At 41.3% G+C, this 17,706-nt stretch overlaps 1 protein-coding gene across 3 annotated transcripts in view; it reads left to right on the top strand.

Moving 5' to 3' along the window:
- Positions 1 to 17,706, top strand: part of STARD9 (StAR related lipid transfer domain containing 9) — a 184,857-nt gene that overhangs the window by 95,073 nt on the left and 72,078 nt on the right. For all 3 annotated transcript variants that reach the window (XR_008313825.1, XM_053285880.1, XM_053285881.1), the window contains 5 exons: positions 123 to 197; positions 1,219 to 1,398; positions 13,273 to 13,324; positions 15,543 to 15,680; positions 17,412 to 17,494. Coding sequence is in view for 2 of the 3 variants with exons in the window: in XM_053285880.1 (XP_053141855.1) it covers positions 123 to 197; positions 1,219 to 1,398; positions 13,273 to 13,324; positions 15,543 to 15,680; positions 17,412 to 17,494 (528 nt within the window). In the remaining variant the exon portion in view is untranslated. The remainder of the gene's footprint in view (positions 1 to 122; positions 198 to 1,218; positions 1,399 to 13,272; positions 13,325 to 15,542; positions 15,681 to 17,411; positions 17,495 to 17,706) is intronic.

Genomic DNA, 17,706 nt, shown 5'->3' on the forward strand with positions numbered 1-17,706 from the left:
AACATAGCTTCCAGTAGGATGATTTACTTTCTCCTTGTTTCACTTTCCTGAACTCATATCATTAGTCTATGTTCCACATATAGACACAGTGCAGAGATCTCTCTAATATTTTGTTTGCACAGAGAAATTCTAGTCCTTCTTGGAGTGATGATAAAGATGGGAATCTGACAGAATTAGTTCTTCAGAATGAACTTAAGGTATGTACCCTTATTGATTTTCTCAACACTTGTGTGATGGGACATTGTGACGCTCATTTTATAAATCTTTATTTTCTGTTGGAACAGTTATATAACTTTAGAAATCTTAACATCACTCTAAAATTTATCTGTAAGAAATGTTTTCATAGATGCAGCTGCATGGAGAAAGTTGTGTCTTACCACCAGGGGTCTCAAATGGGGGACTAGTGGTAGGGATCAGGCACCTTACTCTTGCACTACTTTAGAAGTGGAGGAAACTGCCAACCTGATTTCAGTTGCATTACAGTGCTACTACTACAGGTGGCCAGGAGTAGTGCTGCAGCTTCCACCTTAGCAGGGTTCAGGTAACACAGCGAATCAGCAGGGTCTTCAGCTGCCCCTATAAAGGTGTTGAATTTAGCTTGGGTCCTCAATCTGAGCAACTTGTTGCTCAGGTTCAGACCAGAATGCCTGATCACCCATTTGTCTGCCTATTTAGCTTCTGTGGAACTAGCTTGCCTCCAAGCCACAATCCTGATGGCAGCCATGCTCAGGCACTACTTGCCAGCAACATTTGGAGTAATGTGTACGAAATAGATTTAGTGTTCCTTTCTGACCTTGGAACCAAACACTAAATCTGCAGAGTGTTCTGTTGGAACAACTGGTTGTGCTGGTGGTTCCGACAGAATGACCCCGTTCTGACTCTGAACATTCTGAGCACCATTTTGGATTCCAGAATGGCACTCTTCTGGCCTCTGCGCACGCGTGGCAGGCATTTGCATGGTGGTGCTGTGCAGAGGCCAGAAGTGTGCTGCTTGGAATCCAGAATGGCACTCGGAACATTCCAACTTGAAATGGGCCATTCCATTCTGAGTTTGGAACAGGCCTTTCATATGAAAGTCATTTTGTTCTGAGCTCAGAACACTCGAAACAGCTTGTTTTGAATGTTTATCTTTGTGATATTGCACTTGCTTGTATTAAAAATTGTTTCACATTACAGTGTTGTAATCAACATGACCCCCCCCCTTTACTGTCCCCAAAGATTGAGCAACTGACCAAAGACTGGACCAATAAGTGGACTAACAGGAAAGCTATCATGGAAGAATACAGTGTGGATATCAACAAGAAAAAGTCTGGAGTGATGATAGACTCCAATTTACCTCATCTAATGGCCATGGATGATGACATCCTTAGTACTGGAGTCGTGCTCTATCATCTCAGGGTGAGATGGGATTCAAGTGTTGGTCTTTACTATCAAACATTAATGTATATACCTTTAAACTGTATTTGCTTGATAGGAATAATAGGAACCAAAATAATTTGATATGATGTAAAGATTTCCCATTGTAAAGTGGGAAAAACTGTTTTAAACTATTCTGTAAGTAGAATTTAAATAATCTGAAATCTCTGCTATTCTATCAGTATTAAATAAGATGGTACTGCTGTATTTTGCACCCCAGTTTTAATTTTTACACATATATCTGATAAACAAAAAGAAAGGCTATATTATTTGGGCTTAATGTAGATGCATGTAGACTGCATCAATATCATGCAGAAACAGAAAATAACTTTTTTAAAGGAAAAGCTCAGGAAAAGGAACATCCCTACAATATTGTTAACAAATAACAGTGATAGTAGTGAATTTGGATATTTAGCCAGACTTTTCAGTAACACTGGACTCTAATCATTTATTGTTGTACAGAACTGTAACGCACAGTGGAATTACAGTTTTATAGATCTAGTATACATGAGTTACAATTGCCTGTCATCTTTTTCTTAACCAATGCATACATTTTATTAATTATTAGAAAGTATTTTTAAGGGCTAAAAGTCAGCTGTGATTATATTATTTTAAAACATAATTTATAAAATAATTTCATTGCTGAAACACTTCAGATATTTTTCCGCATCAGTCCTTTATTTATCTGTCATATTTATATACTGCATGATATATCACTCTCTTGGTGGTATACATAATCCAAGTTACAATATAAACATAAAATAAAAAACTAAAACAGTTTCACAGAGTAATACAAAACAATTTCACAGAATAAAACTATTAAACAGTTAACATGTTTAATGTTTTAATTTTCAATATTTTGAAATATTTTGAAATTTAATTTTCAATATTTTGAAAATTAATGTTTAATCCTCCCCCACCCCCACAATATTTCAGCTGTTTAGTTAGGACTCAACTTCTCTACGTGCAACATATATTACTTTTTACCTACAGGTATGTTGTAGCCTTCTCTTCTATACAGCCTTTTGTGGCAATACACATCAGCAGGAAGGATGGTCCAGGGGCGGGGAAAGTCATAATTCTATTAGGAATTTACACAAAAAGGGGAGAAAAAGCACACCCTCCCAAAATACTTCTCACATACAATTCTCATCATTTTGATGAGATTTGTGGAGTTTATATTAATAGCATGACTACAGTACTAGGAGTTCTCTTTTTAAAAAATACCTAATAGATAGGTAAGTTAGATCACACTTACTGGGTGTAGCCCCACTGAACTTCGTAGGACTTTCTTGTAAATAAACACATCTAGGATTCAGCTGCAGGTTTATTAAGGATCTGCATGTAGCTGCCTGGAGAGAGAGGAGCTCTTGTGTATTTTCATCTTAGATAACTGAATAACTATTTAAGGTGGAGTAAGGAATGTTGATTGCCTAAGGAAGAGAAAGCAGCAATGCAAACAGTAACTTTCATGCCTTCTTAATTGTACGTCTAGTTTAAAATGTTTATTCTGTAATACACAAGTTTCATTTCCTTTTGTTTTACTTATACATCTAAAGCTAGAGTTCAACTTTTTAGACTTTCTGAAAGAAAAATTATAAGAGAGTTAGCTTACATTTTGTAATATGTTCTTTTTGTATTGAAATTATGAAGTCAATGCTAGTGGCTATCTTTGAAATTCCTGTTGGGAAATCTAGCTTAGAAGCGTGCGCAATGTATACATTAACACATAATATTCTCCTTCTTTCCTTTTTCTAAACTAACTTCCATTTTTTAAACTAGCCTGTGTATCATTTCATTTCAGCTGGCAAGTAATAGTTGTAATAACAGATAACTTTCCTGCACATATTCAGTTTACTTATCCTTGTACCTCTTAAGCTGCATTGAAGTTCCAGGAAGATTGGTTGCTTTCTCTGTTTCACATTCTTTAATCTGGATCGTGTTTCATTGCACTCATAAGAGTGGGTTCTGTGCCTGCATGGGCTCATTCAGGCAGAACTGACTAGCTCCTCGAAGCGCTTAGCCCTACCCCTTGTGTGTGGTGCATTTTCTCAGTTTGGGTGGGCTAGCGTTTTCTCCTCAGTTGTGTCGGCATCTCGGACAGTGAGCGCCTCAGACCGGAACAGTTTTCTGTGTAAAAAGTACAAAAATAGATTAGTTTTTCACGTGTTACGACTCAGACTGTATCAGAACTTTGTCACACCCAGTCACCCCAGAACTTGTAGTCCTGGAACATCCATCACCCACAGTTCAATACTGAGCTTCAACATTCACCTTGACGTCTAGAATGGTACCGATCACGGCATCATCTACTCGGTGTCAGGAGCGTTCTCTCTCACCTTCTACAACACCAATACAATCACATTCTCTGGCGGCTCCGTAGCTTTGCGTCCTTCACCAGTTTCCTTTAATATTGACATTTAAGACGATGATATGGAAGCCAGTTTGAGGCTGGGCGATGCCCAATGACTATTAAACTTGCTAGACTCTAACAAAAGTACACCTTTGAGGTCAACTTTCTGTGGCTTTTTGAGCCACAGTCTCAATACCTAGGAGGATAGCATGACCTCTATACCAGGCACTCCAACGTCTTAAGCTTTTCAGCCCTTCCATTCTGTGGATAGTCGGCTTTCGATACCGCAGCCTTCTAGTCCACACGTCTGGAGGGCTGCCAGAGTTTATGTTACCACACGAATTTTGATTCGTGAGGGGGGTTGTGGAAATGCAGCGCAAATGCACCTACATTCCCCTTCCGACTTCTCATTCTGACTTCCATTGGATTACCAAGATTACAAGCTTTGGAAAGCTTGACATCAACGGTTCCCATGGGTATTCAAGTCACTCCTCCTCCGGATCTGCCTGGCTCGACCGCATTGTTAGTTTTGACATTGACTCAGGTAACCCCGTTGCCACCACCGGCTTCTTCTGTGACTTCAGTAGCGACGCAGGTTACCCCTCCAATTATAGAGACTGTCGCAAGACCAGAGTGTCCTGTCTTACTTTCTTGCATCTCCACTCAGACCATGGAGGTTCCTTGACTTTGACCCCAAAAGAGCCAACCAACTCAAACTGTAGTTCTTAACACAACTTCCTCCACCTCGAATTGTGATACTGATGGAAGACTCTGATTCTGATTTGTCTACAACTTTGACTTTGAGTTCATCCAAACATCCTGATGAACCACCTCTCAAAGTGGTACCCTCTGATAACATTTCTCCAAATGAAGAGAAGCGTTTGTACCATTGCCAAATCTCTGAAATGGCATCGAAACTTGGACTAGAACCAAAAAAACCCAAACTCTACATGTGGAAGATCCTGTCTACAAATTTTTAAGTTCCACTGCTTCAACCCATCTTGTTCACCTTCCCATGCTGCCAGTTATATCGAAGGCGGCTAAATCTGCCTGGCAAACTCTACAAACTTCTGCTCCGACTTCCAAGCATCTGGAGAATTTATATAGAATTCAAGAAGAGAAGGATGATTTCCTTTTAAAGCAACCCCCCCCCACACACCAATTAAGTGGTTGTGGATTGCACATCCTCCTCCAAATCTGGGAGATCACACAACTCCAGGAGACAAATTGGGGTGCAAGTTGGATGTCTTAGGACTTAAAATTTATTCCACTTGGCACCTGGCAGTGAAAATTGCTAATTATACTGCCTGCTTTGCTAAATATACTTGTTCCCTCTGGTATGATCTCTTCCAGGAGCAAGCTGACCTCTCGCCGGAAGAGTTCCTAGCAAAATTTAATGATATCCACACCAAAGTGACGCTCCTCACTCGACAACAGTTATCCATTGCCAAACACTTAGCAGAGACTGAATCTTGAACCCTAGCTGGTGCTTTTGAATTGAGGAAGCACACCTGGCTATGCTCCACTGCACTGCAGCCCGACATGAGATACAGAGTAGAAAATTTTCCCTTCAATGGGAAGGGTCATTTCTGTGAGACGATGGAATCCACTATCGAGTCCATCAAGAAATCCAAATCCATGGCAAAAACATTTCCTAAGTACCGCCAATATGGCAGACGGCAGTACTCTTATAAGCAGATGGACAAGAGAGACTTCCACAAGCCTTACCAATGTTTTGGAAGGAGGCCTTTCAACCAGAAGTCTAGGGCCTTGCAAAGCCAGCGCCCTAAACCTGTGAATTCTAACAAATAGCATCTTTTGGGGGGTCAGTCCACCGATTCACCTCACCCAAGAGTTTCTACCATTGACTTCTCTCGAAACTGCCATCTTAGCCACCTCCAGCATCAGGTTGGTAAGTCGTGCCTTCACATGGCACAACATAACATCAGACCATTGGATCCTTTGCATAGTCCAAACAGGCTATGCCATAGAGTTCAAGACCCTACTGGCATTCAGTGGGATCAAGCACATGCCTGCATCCCCATTACTAATGGAGGAAGTTCAGACTTTCTTGGACAAGGGGCGATATCACCTGTTCGGTGGACAGATCAGTAGTGGGGTTTTTACTCCTGCTACTTCCAAGATGGGGAGCTAAGGCCAATCATGGACCTGCAGTGGCTAAACCATCATGTGGATGTGCACAAGTTTTGCATGGTAACATTACAGAGCATCCTTCCTCTTCTCCATGGGGAGGAATGGTTCATAATATTGGATCTCCAGGACGCATACTTCTACATCGGAATCCAACCCAACCACAGACAGTAGCACCTGGTTTACGGTGGGTCACCATGTCTACCAGTACAATGTTCTGCCATTTGGACTGGCGACGGCACCCAGTGTATTTACAGAATGCATGGCCATCATAGTGGTTCACCTTTAGGCACAGAGCCTAACTGTTTTTCCATACCTCGACTGGCTGCTGGCAGGAATTAAAAAAAGAGTTAGCTTTGCAATTCTCAATAGTCCTGAGTTTACTCAATGATCTAGGCATTCAGGTCAACTAGTCAAAGTCCAGATTAGAGCCTGTCAAGCGCATATACAACATAGGAGCAGTCCTCGATGCACAGATGTAACGTGCATTTCTACCCAAGGAATGTTTCCTCCGCATCAAGACACTAGTGGCTTCTTTTGTGATGCAACCCAGACAAAAAGCCTGCGAAGTTCAGAAACCATTGGGCCTGATGACATCGTGCAATTCCTCTGTGCACTTTGCCAAGCTATGTCTCTGGGGTCTTCAACTTTGGTTCCTGTCTATATTTTGTCTGAATGTGGATAATGCACAGATGCTCTTAACAATTCTGCCGCCAATCCTTGTGTCCCTGCAGTGGTGGATGAAACAGACCAACCTGCTGTCCGGAGTCCCCTTCCGGGTCCCCCAGCCTTCTGCCTGGTTGACGACAGAAGCATCCTTTCGAGGCTGGGGAGCCCATTGAGGGGATCTTTGAGCTCAAGACCTGTGGTCACTGAGCCAACATCAGATGCACATAAACATTTTGGAGCTCCTGGTGGTATTTCAGGTTCTCAAATTCTTCCAGCTGTCTCTAACAGGCAAGTAGGTCCAAATCAGCCTGGACAATACTATGGTGATCACTTACTTAAATCATCAAGGAGGAATGGTCTCCCACTCCCTTTGCATGCTCAGTCTACAAATTTGGAACTGCGTCATAGCACAACAGATGGGCCTGGTCATGATTCATATCAGAGGAGTGTAGAACACCTTGGTGGACCATCTCAGCAGGTCCTCACTTTATCTACAGCAATACGAATGGGAAGTCAATCTCCAGTACTGCTATCCATTGTTCCAGGCCTAGGGTACACTAGAAATCGACCTATTTGCAATGATTGCGAACAAAAAGTGCCCCCTATACTACTTGAGAGCTGGCATTGGCTGCAGCTCCAGAGGGGATGCTTTCCAATTCAATTGGGGTCGAAGGTTTCTGTACAGTTTTCTACCTTACCCTCTGTTGAACAGTTCTAACAAAAATCTTTTAGGAATCTGCAAACTGCATCTTGATTGCTCCATGTTGGCCCTGGCAGCTATGGTTTCAGCAAGCACTCAAACTGTGTCGAAAGGTTGCCACAGGTGCCTGCCTCAACACAAAGTTCTTCTCCTGCAAGAAAATGGAAGGCTTCGACATCCCAACTTAAGGACTCTGAATTTGACCGCGTGGAGGATAGGCTCCTGAGGGACATCCTCCTCAATGAAAGGAAGAAATCTACTTGTGTCAACTACAACAGCAAGTGGAAACAGTTCAGACTTTATGCTCAGGAACATGGCTTCTTGCCTCATAAGGCTACCTCCTGGGAGGTCTTGCTTTACACATTTCTGAAGCACTGTAACCTGGCCAAAGTTTCCTTCAAAGTTAACCTGGCCGCTATTTCTGCTCGCCATCCCGGATGGGATGGGAAAACTGTCTTCTCTCATCTGGACTCAAAGAGATTCCTTAAGGGGTTAAATAAGCTTTACCTGCCTATCCGGTGGCCCACTGATCAATGGACCCTATCCCTCGTCCTATCAGCTTTGACAGAGCCTCCATTTGAGCTCATGGCTATGGCACTGCCTAAGTTGGTAATGCTGAAAATAGCCTTTTTATTAGTCAAAATGTCGGGCCACTGTGTCAGCAAGCTAAATGCTCTTAGAATAGATGTTCCCTATGTTAGGTTTCATGAGGACAAAGTGGTGCTATGCTTGGACTCCGAATTCAGGCCTAAAGTAGTACCTGACTTCTATATTAATAGTGACATTGTTTTACCTACCTTCTTCCAGAACCCCACGACACTTCTCGAGCGCTTGTTGCATTCTCTGGATGTGAGACGAGCTCTCCTCTTCTACTTGAAAATGACCAAGCCCTATAGGAAAAGAAAAAGGCTTTTTGTAAGTAACAAAGGTAACGTGAAAGGTTACCAAACACCAAGACAGAGACTTCCCCACTGGATCGTGGAGTTGATATTTCTTGCTTACAAGCATGAAAAAGTGGACCCTCCTAAAACCATACAGCCCCATTTCACTAGGGCTTATGCTACTTCTGCTGCCCATATGGCAGGAATCAAGCTCAGAGACATCTGCACTGCAGCAACCTGGTCCTCTGAGCATACCTTTGTCAAGCATTACACATTGCACCTTCGCACTGCAGCTCAGGCCAATTTCGTGTGCTGAAAAGGGTCTTACCTTAGCATACTACACCCACCTCCAGACTGACAGCTTGTTAGTCACCCACTCTTATGAGTGCAACGGATCATGATCCAGATAAACAGGTTGCTCACCTGTAACTATTGATCTGGTAGTGATCCATTACAGTCATAAGACCCTCCCAATGGCCTCCACAGCAGTATGCAAAGTGACAATATGTATATTTGCAAGAATAAAAAAGACATCACTTACTTTGTGGAAATGTACACTGCTTTCATACGACGTTTGGATTCCAATGTTGGTCCTCCAGGAACTGAGGAGAAAATGCTAGCCCACCCAAACTGAGGAAACGCACCATGTGCAAGGGATGTGGCTAAGTGCTTCAAGGAGCTAGTCAATTCTGCCTGAATGGTTCCACACAGGTGCAGAACCCATTCTTATGATTGCAACTGATCACTACAGATCAATAGTTATAGGTGAGCAACCTGTTTTTATTAGAGGTTCTATTCATCTGGAATAGTGTTACCATGCCCCCCAGAATTCCAGGTATCACCCAGATTTTAAGCATCTCACCAAAATTGCTTAGCCCACCTGGATTCACCCAGATTTCAGCTTTCATTTAAAAAGAAAAAAGCTAAGCTCTAGCCCTTGTAGAAGCGGAGTTATGGAGCAAAACATGCAATCACTCTTCTGCGCAACCTCTGGACTTGGATTAAGAGCGGTAGCACAGAAGGCTAACTGGGAGGGTTTCACTTTCACAAGTATAGTAACCCCCTGAGGAATGTTGCCTTGTTTGTTATCAACAGGGGATCTCTGTCAGGCAGTTGAGAGGATAGCTTGCTTGTGATGTGAATCACTACCTGCCTACTAGGCTGTGTATTAATGCATGCCTACTTAGAAGTAAGCACCATTGTTTTCAATCAGATCTTCTCTCAAATAAGTGTGTACAGAATTGGAGCCTTAATTAAAAAGCTGTGCATTTATCTATCTATCTATCTATCTTGTTCTATTGCTGCTATTAATATGTCAAGGAAAATGGTCAGGCAGACATCTTCCTCAACTATTGTTGGTAGATATCCAGAGCAAATACAAGTCAACTGGAAAGTGCAGCTGCTAATTTGCGTATGCAAATTATTTGCAAACCAATTTACATAATATGCAAAATATGCACCTGGATTTGGAGAGCTGGAATATGGCAACCCTAATCTGGAAGGAGTGGCTTATACAAGCCCTCGTAATTGAATATAGTTTAAGTTGTTTGGAACAGATACAAGATAGTCAGGACTACCAAATGCCCATCATGGCAGGATAAGAGCTTTTGACACAGCAGAAAGAAGGAATGGCATAGCAGCACAGTAATTTTTCTGCTTGTTACTCATTCTTATCATTTCTGAGATAGATATCTTTTTTTTTTTTTTGAAGGAAGGCTTGTTTGCATGCTCACTAACAGGACTTTCATAAGGCCCTCTTAAAGTCTCTTTCATTTACACTGCCCTAACAACCTTGTCCCCTCTTTCTTTGCTTCTAGATGCTGCCTTTTCTTTTCTTTATGCTTTGCCTTTTTTAGATTCAGGTGTCTGTTACTTTCATCTGAAGACCAAGAAGGTAAAGTGCTAAAAACTTCCTTTACATATTCACAATATTGTTTTGCCAGTGCAATCTTGCATGAATGGCAAACAAGACAGCTTTAGATTATGTTGTATGAGTGATGCATTGATCTTTATATACTTCTTGTTATCTAGGATTATAGTATCTGCTGTAACCAACATTTGTGTTTATCAGCTCTTCAAGGGAGAAAGATGCAATTTAAAAAAATTGTGATAGCATCACAATTCATGGATTTATAATAGCAGAATCAAGAGAGAGGTGGTGTTTTTTTTAAACCTATGTAACCTATAGTTTATAATGTCTCACATGCCATTATGTTATGCTGTGTTTTTTATTGGTGCATGCTGCTGTGGATGTCTAAGGAAGTATCAGTGTTCTTGTGCAAGCACCTAAATACTTCAATATTACATATGTTAAAACAATGTCAGCTGCCATAGATGATGAAATGATTTTAAAAACAGCTAAAACAATATTTATTATTTAGGTTTTGTGACATCCAAGAAGGTGCTAATAGCTAAAGTTTTAAAATACTGTAGTTCTAGTAAATTGTAATGTGGGGTTGGGTGGGTGAGCAGGCTATGAAGTATTGCAGGGATAAAAGATGGGGAAAGTTTTGCTCTCCCTCCATAGCGCTGAATTCTTTAGGTTTTGTCACTCAGCCACAAACCTAACAACACAGTGGGTCAGTTATGCACAGCCACGGTTAAATCTTGGTTCTGTGTGATGTCTCCAAGCCTCAGAAGCTTGTGCTCCCTTACCTGCATGCAAGTAGAAAGAATTCAACCAACTGCAATTAGAAACAAACTAAGATTGGTTGTGATGGCAGAACCAATCAAACTTGGTTTATTCTAACCAGATTAATTAAAATAAACTAAGATCTGAACCCGAGGTTTGAAGTGGGTTCAGATCTCTGTTTATATCAAGCAATTTGGTTAGAATAAACCAAGACCAATTGATTCAGACATCATGGTTGATGAAGAAGAATGTTTCCAACTTGGACATGAGCAAGGGAGAGAGGACTGTGTGTTCTTGAGGCTTGGAGAAGCCCTATGGAACCAAGACTTAACCATGGTCAATGTGATGTCTAGCTGGTCCAGAGTAAGGAAGGGGATAGTTTCCTTCCCTCTGCTGTATATAAGAGTTGTTGTAATAGCAATAATGGTTATTAATTTAGAATATTTATATATCATTGTTCAACAAAACAAAAAAAAGTTCTCAAAGCAGTCTTTATAGCAACATCAATAAGAAGATGGCTTGCTGTTCCAAAGGCACTCACAGTCTACACAAAATAGAAGGAAAACAGCAACAGCAGCATCTGAGAGGACTATTGTGCTGTGCTGAATAGGGACAGTTGCCCTCTCCCTGCTGATTATGAGAGCCATCACAAAAAGTGCCTTTTTGCCCAACTGGAAAGGGTTAGTTAGAGGGTCAGTTAGATTGTCAGTACTCAGAAAGCAGTTCATATTGAAATTAGGGTTGGGGATGTGCATCTGGTGTATATCCCCTGGCCTCAATCTCCCTCCCCTGGGATCTTTAAGCTATTTAGGGGATCTGCCCCATGCTGGGAGCAGACCCCTAAATGCTTGGGAGAGGCTTTAGACAAATGGAGACAAGCACTCATATTACTGGTTGACAGGCCACACAGACTTACAAGGGTAGAATAAGCGCTCTGTCCTTGCAAACAGATATGAAACTAACCACATGAGACTGGCTGCGCAGCACTGGATTGGTGGAGGTGGAAGCAGTTTTTGCTCCTCTCCCCTCCCTGCAAAAGCCCCTTTTGCATCCAAAAATGTCTGTGTCTGCTGCACAGCCCCATTGGTGCCAATAGGAGCTTCCTTCTCAGAACAAGTAGCGTTTGGGGAATGGGGAATCCAGATCAGGGCCATGGTGGGGACAAAGTGTGAAAATGACCTGCATTACAGTCCTGATTCAAACCAGGGTCCACCACAGCTACTATTTAGGGAGGGGGGAAACCAAGCATATAAGGGCCTATGCATTACTGCATATTTTGATGCATGCTTGTCATAACATGCAGTAATGTGCCCACAGATATTGGTTAGTGTGGAAGATTATGATCATGCAGAAACTTACATATGAAACTGCCACTGGTCCATCTAGACCGATAGCAACTTCTCTGACTGGCAGTGGTTTTCTAGGGCTTCAGGCAGTGGTCTTCCTCAGTCCTTCCTAGAGATGCCAGGAGTTGAACCTGGTACCTTTTACATGCAAAGCAGGTGTTCTACTACTGAATTTATATCCCCATTCCCAGCTTAACTGCCAAGTATGGTTCAACCCAAAAATAATGAAGTTCTCATACATTTCTTAATATCTTCTTAGGTTTCCCCCCCTTCTTTATGTAGTCCCTTGAAGAAAGCTACATGGCACCATCACAATATGTGTTGTCTTTATAACTAAATTTTATAAACAGCAGTGTAACTTCTTTATTTTACCAGATCTTCTTCTTTTCTTCAGTATTGTTTCCTTGGTATTTTATTCAATAAAAACTATTTGCTTTTTTAAAAAACAAAGTCATAAAGGGAGATAGTGAAAGTCTCTTCCTAGAAATGGGGATCATGAGGTATACCCCCAAATAGCTGGTACTTCTGGCCCATCCAGAAAACTGAAATTTGGTAGATATATAGCCCAAGATTGGTGGATTACAAGAAAAATCTGAAGATGGGGCATTTCTGCACTTCATAAACCAAACTTGGTATAATAGAGGCCTGCATTCCAGCACAGAACAAGGCAGGATATGCTTGGGATGAAACGTTGGGCTATGGGAATTCTGTTGTCTCTTTAAACTTTGGTTTGCCCAATAGGACACACACATCCATGCTTGTATTAGAATGCAAACTTCATTTCCTAGTATCCAGTATTATTTTTGTTTTATTAATGAATAGATGCATTTGGAGAGTTTACACTGTAAATTACATTTAGATTTCCCAATGCAGTGTTCAGCTCCTACTGCTGAGAGAGTTAAACCACTCATGGGAAATTATTCAAGCAAAATCTCTGGACTCTAGCAAATAATTGCAGTGTGCTGAAATAACTGTGAGGGGATAGTGTGAAACCTTTTTCCTGTTAAGGAAAAAACTTAAGGAACTAGGTATAAACTTAATTGCATATATGTATGAGAGTATATACATGTATGAGTCTTTCAAAAAATTACTTCATATACTGTGATTATCTCAATTTTTTTTAGGAAGGATCAACCAAAATTGGAAGAAGTGATTCAAAACAAGAGCAGGATATTGGTAAGAATTATGTCAGAAACTGCCAGCCTTTTCAGAAAGATAATGAGGATTAGAATCCCTTGTATGTATCCTCCCAAAATGTGCCCCAGTAAAAGGTGTACATTCACACTTTACTCATGCCATTGGTGAATATGTAGCAGCAGAGGTGTTTATTAAAAGATGTGGGATTGTGGGTAGTGGAATATTCTCCTTTCCTGACTCAGGCCAGGTTAATGATTAACCTCTCTGACCAGTCTAAACCAGTTTACAGCACGAGGGAGACTTTAGTGCTGAGTCATCCCTTTCCTGTGCTCTGAGAAGCAGACTGACCCATTTAAAAATCTTTAGCTTTCAAGACCTGAAAGTTAAGAAAAAGATTCTGGTAAAAAGATTCTGATAAACGCAGAAGTTCTGGTAGGTTACTGCTCCTGCCAGATCTCTCCTACAGGCTACTCTGAATGGGAATTGGAGTGATCAAAGATCCCCGTTCCCCTTTTTCTCCTTGCTAACAAGCAAGTGTATAAATCCAGTTGTCCTCCCAGGCGTCTGCCTGCACATGGAGTTAATTGTTAATTTATCCAAACTCTAACTGAGACACGTTTTGCACCAGAGAAATCCCCCTTCTTCCCCCACTTTCTCCTGCTGGATTAATAACCAACTCTTGGAGGCTTGTAAAAAGTAAAGAACAAAGAAAAAAGACTTTTTATTAAAATTACTACAGACTAGTTCCGTCTGAGGCTTTTAGCTTTTTAGATACACTAAAAAAAAAAAAAAGCTTCATTGGTTACAAGAATACTTCAAAAGTGCCCAGATGGTTCTGAGGCAGCACACTTTGAAATCTTAGTTACAAAGAACAGGTACTTGGGAAAAATGCAAAGCACACACACCAAAGCAAAATAAATTCCTGACACACATTCTGTCTAAACACTCTTTTCCTAGGCTAAATTCCCAAAGCCAAAACCCTGGCTTCTTGCCCTTGAACTCACCAAGCTTCTGATGAGAATCAAGCCTCCTGCAATCCTGTCTTACAAGGATCTACAGTCATCCTGCTGCAGCAAACCCCATTGCTGCATGTCCTCCATGCTCCCTAGCACAGACATTTTCTTCTTCTTCTTCTTCCCAGAATTCCCCCTGCAGTTCTCATGTCTTACGCACCTGGTCGACTGATTGCTTGAGCCCTGGAGTTCACCAGCCTATCAGTCAAGACAAGGGTTCACTTCCTGTTAACTCTTTAGAGGGTGGGGAGACTGGTCACTACAGATAGGTATACTGCCCTTCTCCCCATATGGCTTCTCTCAACAAAAATAAAGCATTGTCCTGCCAGTTGATCACAGTATGAGTCTGACTGCCCCTATATTCTGTTGGCATACGCAGGGTATTGGTCTTCTAACTGAAGAGGATCAAATTGATCAGATTGTCCACCAGACTGCAAGTCAGTTATACATTCTTAATAAAGAGCTAGCCTATCTTCTCACAGATAATGTCAAGACTAATACTCCAGAGTATTATCTGTAACCAGATAGGCTTTTACTGCACACTTTACTGCACACTTCACAGACACCTCTTCCATGGTATATAATTCAGTGACTTGTCCAAAGCCCTCATTTAGTCTTCCAATGTAATCTGTGTCATGAACTATGCTTTAGATCAGTGATTCTCAAACTTGGGTCCTCAGGTGTTATTGGACTTCAACTCCCATAATCCCCAACCAAAGGCCACTGAGGCTGGGGATTATGGGAGTTGAAGTCCAATAACACCTGAGGACCCAAGTTTGAGAATCCCTGCTTTAGATTCACTTTCTATGAAAACATTACTGAAACATTTATTAAAATGGCATCACAAACTCCTGAATGTCAAGCAAGATTGCTATATAAAAGCTTACTGTAGCTGCTGGAAATCAGTATGAATGCCTTTAAAATGAGCATACTTTTTCAAATGCTTGCCAATATGCTTATCTGTGAAAAAGAAAATTCAAATCCTGTATGGGCTATATCTTATTCTTTAAGTGCATCACTGTGTTACTTAGATTGTGAACCTTCTTGCAAGGACTTTTCTCCTAACATTTTCTGTTAATTGTTTGGTTTATTTTGAAGATTACACAAATTAATAGTGATAACCACACACATCCTCACTGGTAGTTCTTGATATTTACACAAGCAGTTTATACCAAGAAAATGACATGTATAGGGTTTAGAATAAACCTCAACAATTAAGTGGGGGGAAATCTGTACATTTGCAGTTTTGCAGGGTCAATGGATTGAAAGGGACCATTGCGTTATAGACAACCAGCATGGAATTGTGACTCTGCGGCCTCTTCAGGGAGCACGTTGCATTGTGAATGGTTATGAAGTCACAGATACTTTCCGCTTATCACAGGGTAGGTCCTCTACTTTTGCTTTTTCATAAGTGCTTCCATCAAGAAAAACCAGCAGGTGTGATAAAACACTGTCACAATAAATATTCATTGTCTAATTTATGCAATATTATTTTAAGTGCTTTAAAACATTGAGCAGCTTCACTTTAACTATGTGTAATCAGGAGCAAATCCTGTTGATTTCAGTGGGACTTGTTTTTGCATCAGCTTGCATGACTAGGCTTCAAATCAATTATTGTTACAGTAACCTATAACTGTTTTGCAGTTTATTGTAATAATAAATGTTTTACTAAAGTGGAAAAGGGCACTAAGAAATACTGGCTGACATTCAGACTAGTGCAGCGCTGGCGCTCTTAAAACTGCACTAGTAGTTGGTGCGGTTAATTATGTTCATCTATCTCCCCTTCGTTCTGAAGCCCTCTGTGCTGTCTGAAAATATGTCCCTTAGGGCAGCACATCCCCCAGGGACATATTTTCAGTAGGAACAGTGGGTTTCAGAACAAAGGGGAGATTGATTAAAACCTCCTCTCCTCCTTGGGACCAGCACAGTGTTAGCAGCACCCAACATTGCTTTAGTCCAGATTTCTGCCACAGTCTTGCTTAAGGTCACTTTGCAAGTTAGTAACTGAACTAGGACTTAAATCCAAATTTCACTAGAACAAATAAGAACTGTGGCTAACATCCCAACCAGCACTGCGGGTGTGCTCCAAATACCAGTGAGTAAGCAGCACTGGCCGCCATGCTAATCTCCACATGTGTGAGTGCTCTTGAGCAAGCGTGTAGATACTTCAGAGTTATCCTGGAACTCTGGAAGTGCTCTGCTGGACCAGAAACACATCCCTGAGAGCCCAAGATGTGCAGTTCTATTTTCTAGACCTACCCTTTTGGTAGGTCTGAAAATAGGTCTATTTTCTAGACCTACCCTTTCCTAACCCTGTATGAAATCATGAAGGAACGTGGGCAGAGAAGCAGCCAACATTCTGCTTCCAACACAACCCACTTCACCTTGCTGCCTGTTAGAACTGACTTTGTCCCTTTAGAGACAGGGTGACCAGAACTGAACACATAATTCCAAATGTAACCATGCCATAGATTTATATGCCATAGATTTACTGTGTCGTTGGCAGTGTGCCTCTTCCTTCTGGTAACAGCCCATCTTCCTTCATAGCACTTCATGATTTCATATGCTTTAGGAAAGGGATTAAAAATAAAATTGCCAGTGACATAAAGCCTTTATATAAATATACAGCATAGCTAGATTTGGAATTATAAGTTCAGTTCTGATCACCCTATCTCCAAAAGGGTAGGTCTAGTCCTAACATGAAGCAGGGTAAAGTGGATCATTTCAGGGTCATTCCAGGGTGGGCTGCTTCTCAGATGCAGCACAACAGCCTTCCTATGTATGGCAAAAGGAAGCCAAAATGGTACCCACTCTGTGTTTCCTTTTCTCTCCCCAATAGATACTTGAAAGGAAGGAAGGAATTTGGGGTGTGATTTCAATAGAGAAAGAAAGAAAAGGGAAGGGAGAGGGCACCATTTGGTGCTTTATGACAAAATGTCATGGGCCTGCTCTGTAAAATGATATTGTAGAAAAGGACAACCTAGAAAGCTAGAAATTATGGAGCCAATGTTACTACAATTGTAGTAAAGTGTACTATTAAATACATGTGAATGGCAGAATATTTACAGAACAGTTTAAATAACTGCAGTTTTCTCATTTTGCCTGTTTGATAGGAGCCCTTGTTGTTCTTGGCAAAGCTCACAAGTTCAGGTTCAACCACCCAGCTGAGGCTGCTGTTTTAAGACAGAGACGATCAGTAAGTTTTAAGTGTGAGTGAGACTATTTGGGGGGCAGGGCATTGGGAATTAAAACAGCACCTGTAGCCATGCTGGTGCTGAGAGAAACACTGCTGTTGCTTTTGTGGCAGCTGCAGCCATCACCATCTGCTGCCCAATAAGCTCACCAGGGCTCATCCACATATGGGAGAGTGGGTACTGATATAGGAGGAGGTCCTCTTGAAGGCACTTT

Source organism: Hemicordylus capensis, chromosome 1 (genome assembly GCF_027244095.1).
Source record: "Hemicordylus capensis ecotype Gifberg chromosome 1, rHemCap1.1.pri, whole genome shotgun sequence".
NCBI classification, from domain to species: domain Eukaryota; kingdom Metazoa; phylum Chordata; class Lepidosauria; order Squamata; family Cordylidae; genus Hemicordylus; species Hemicordylus capensis.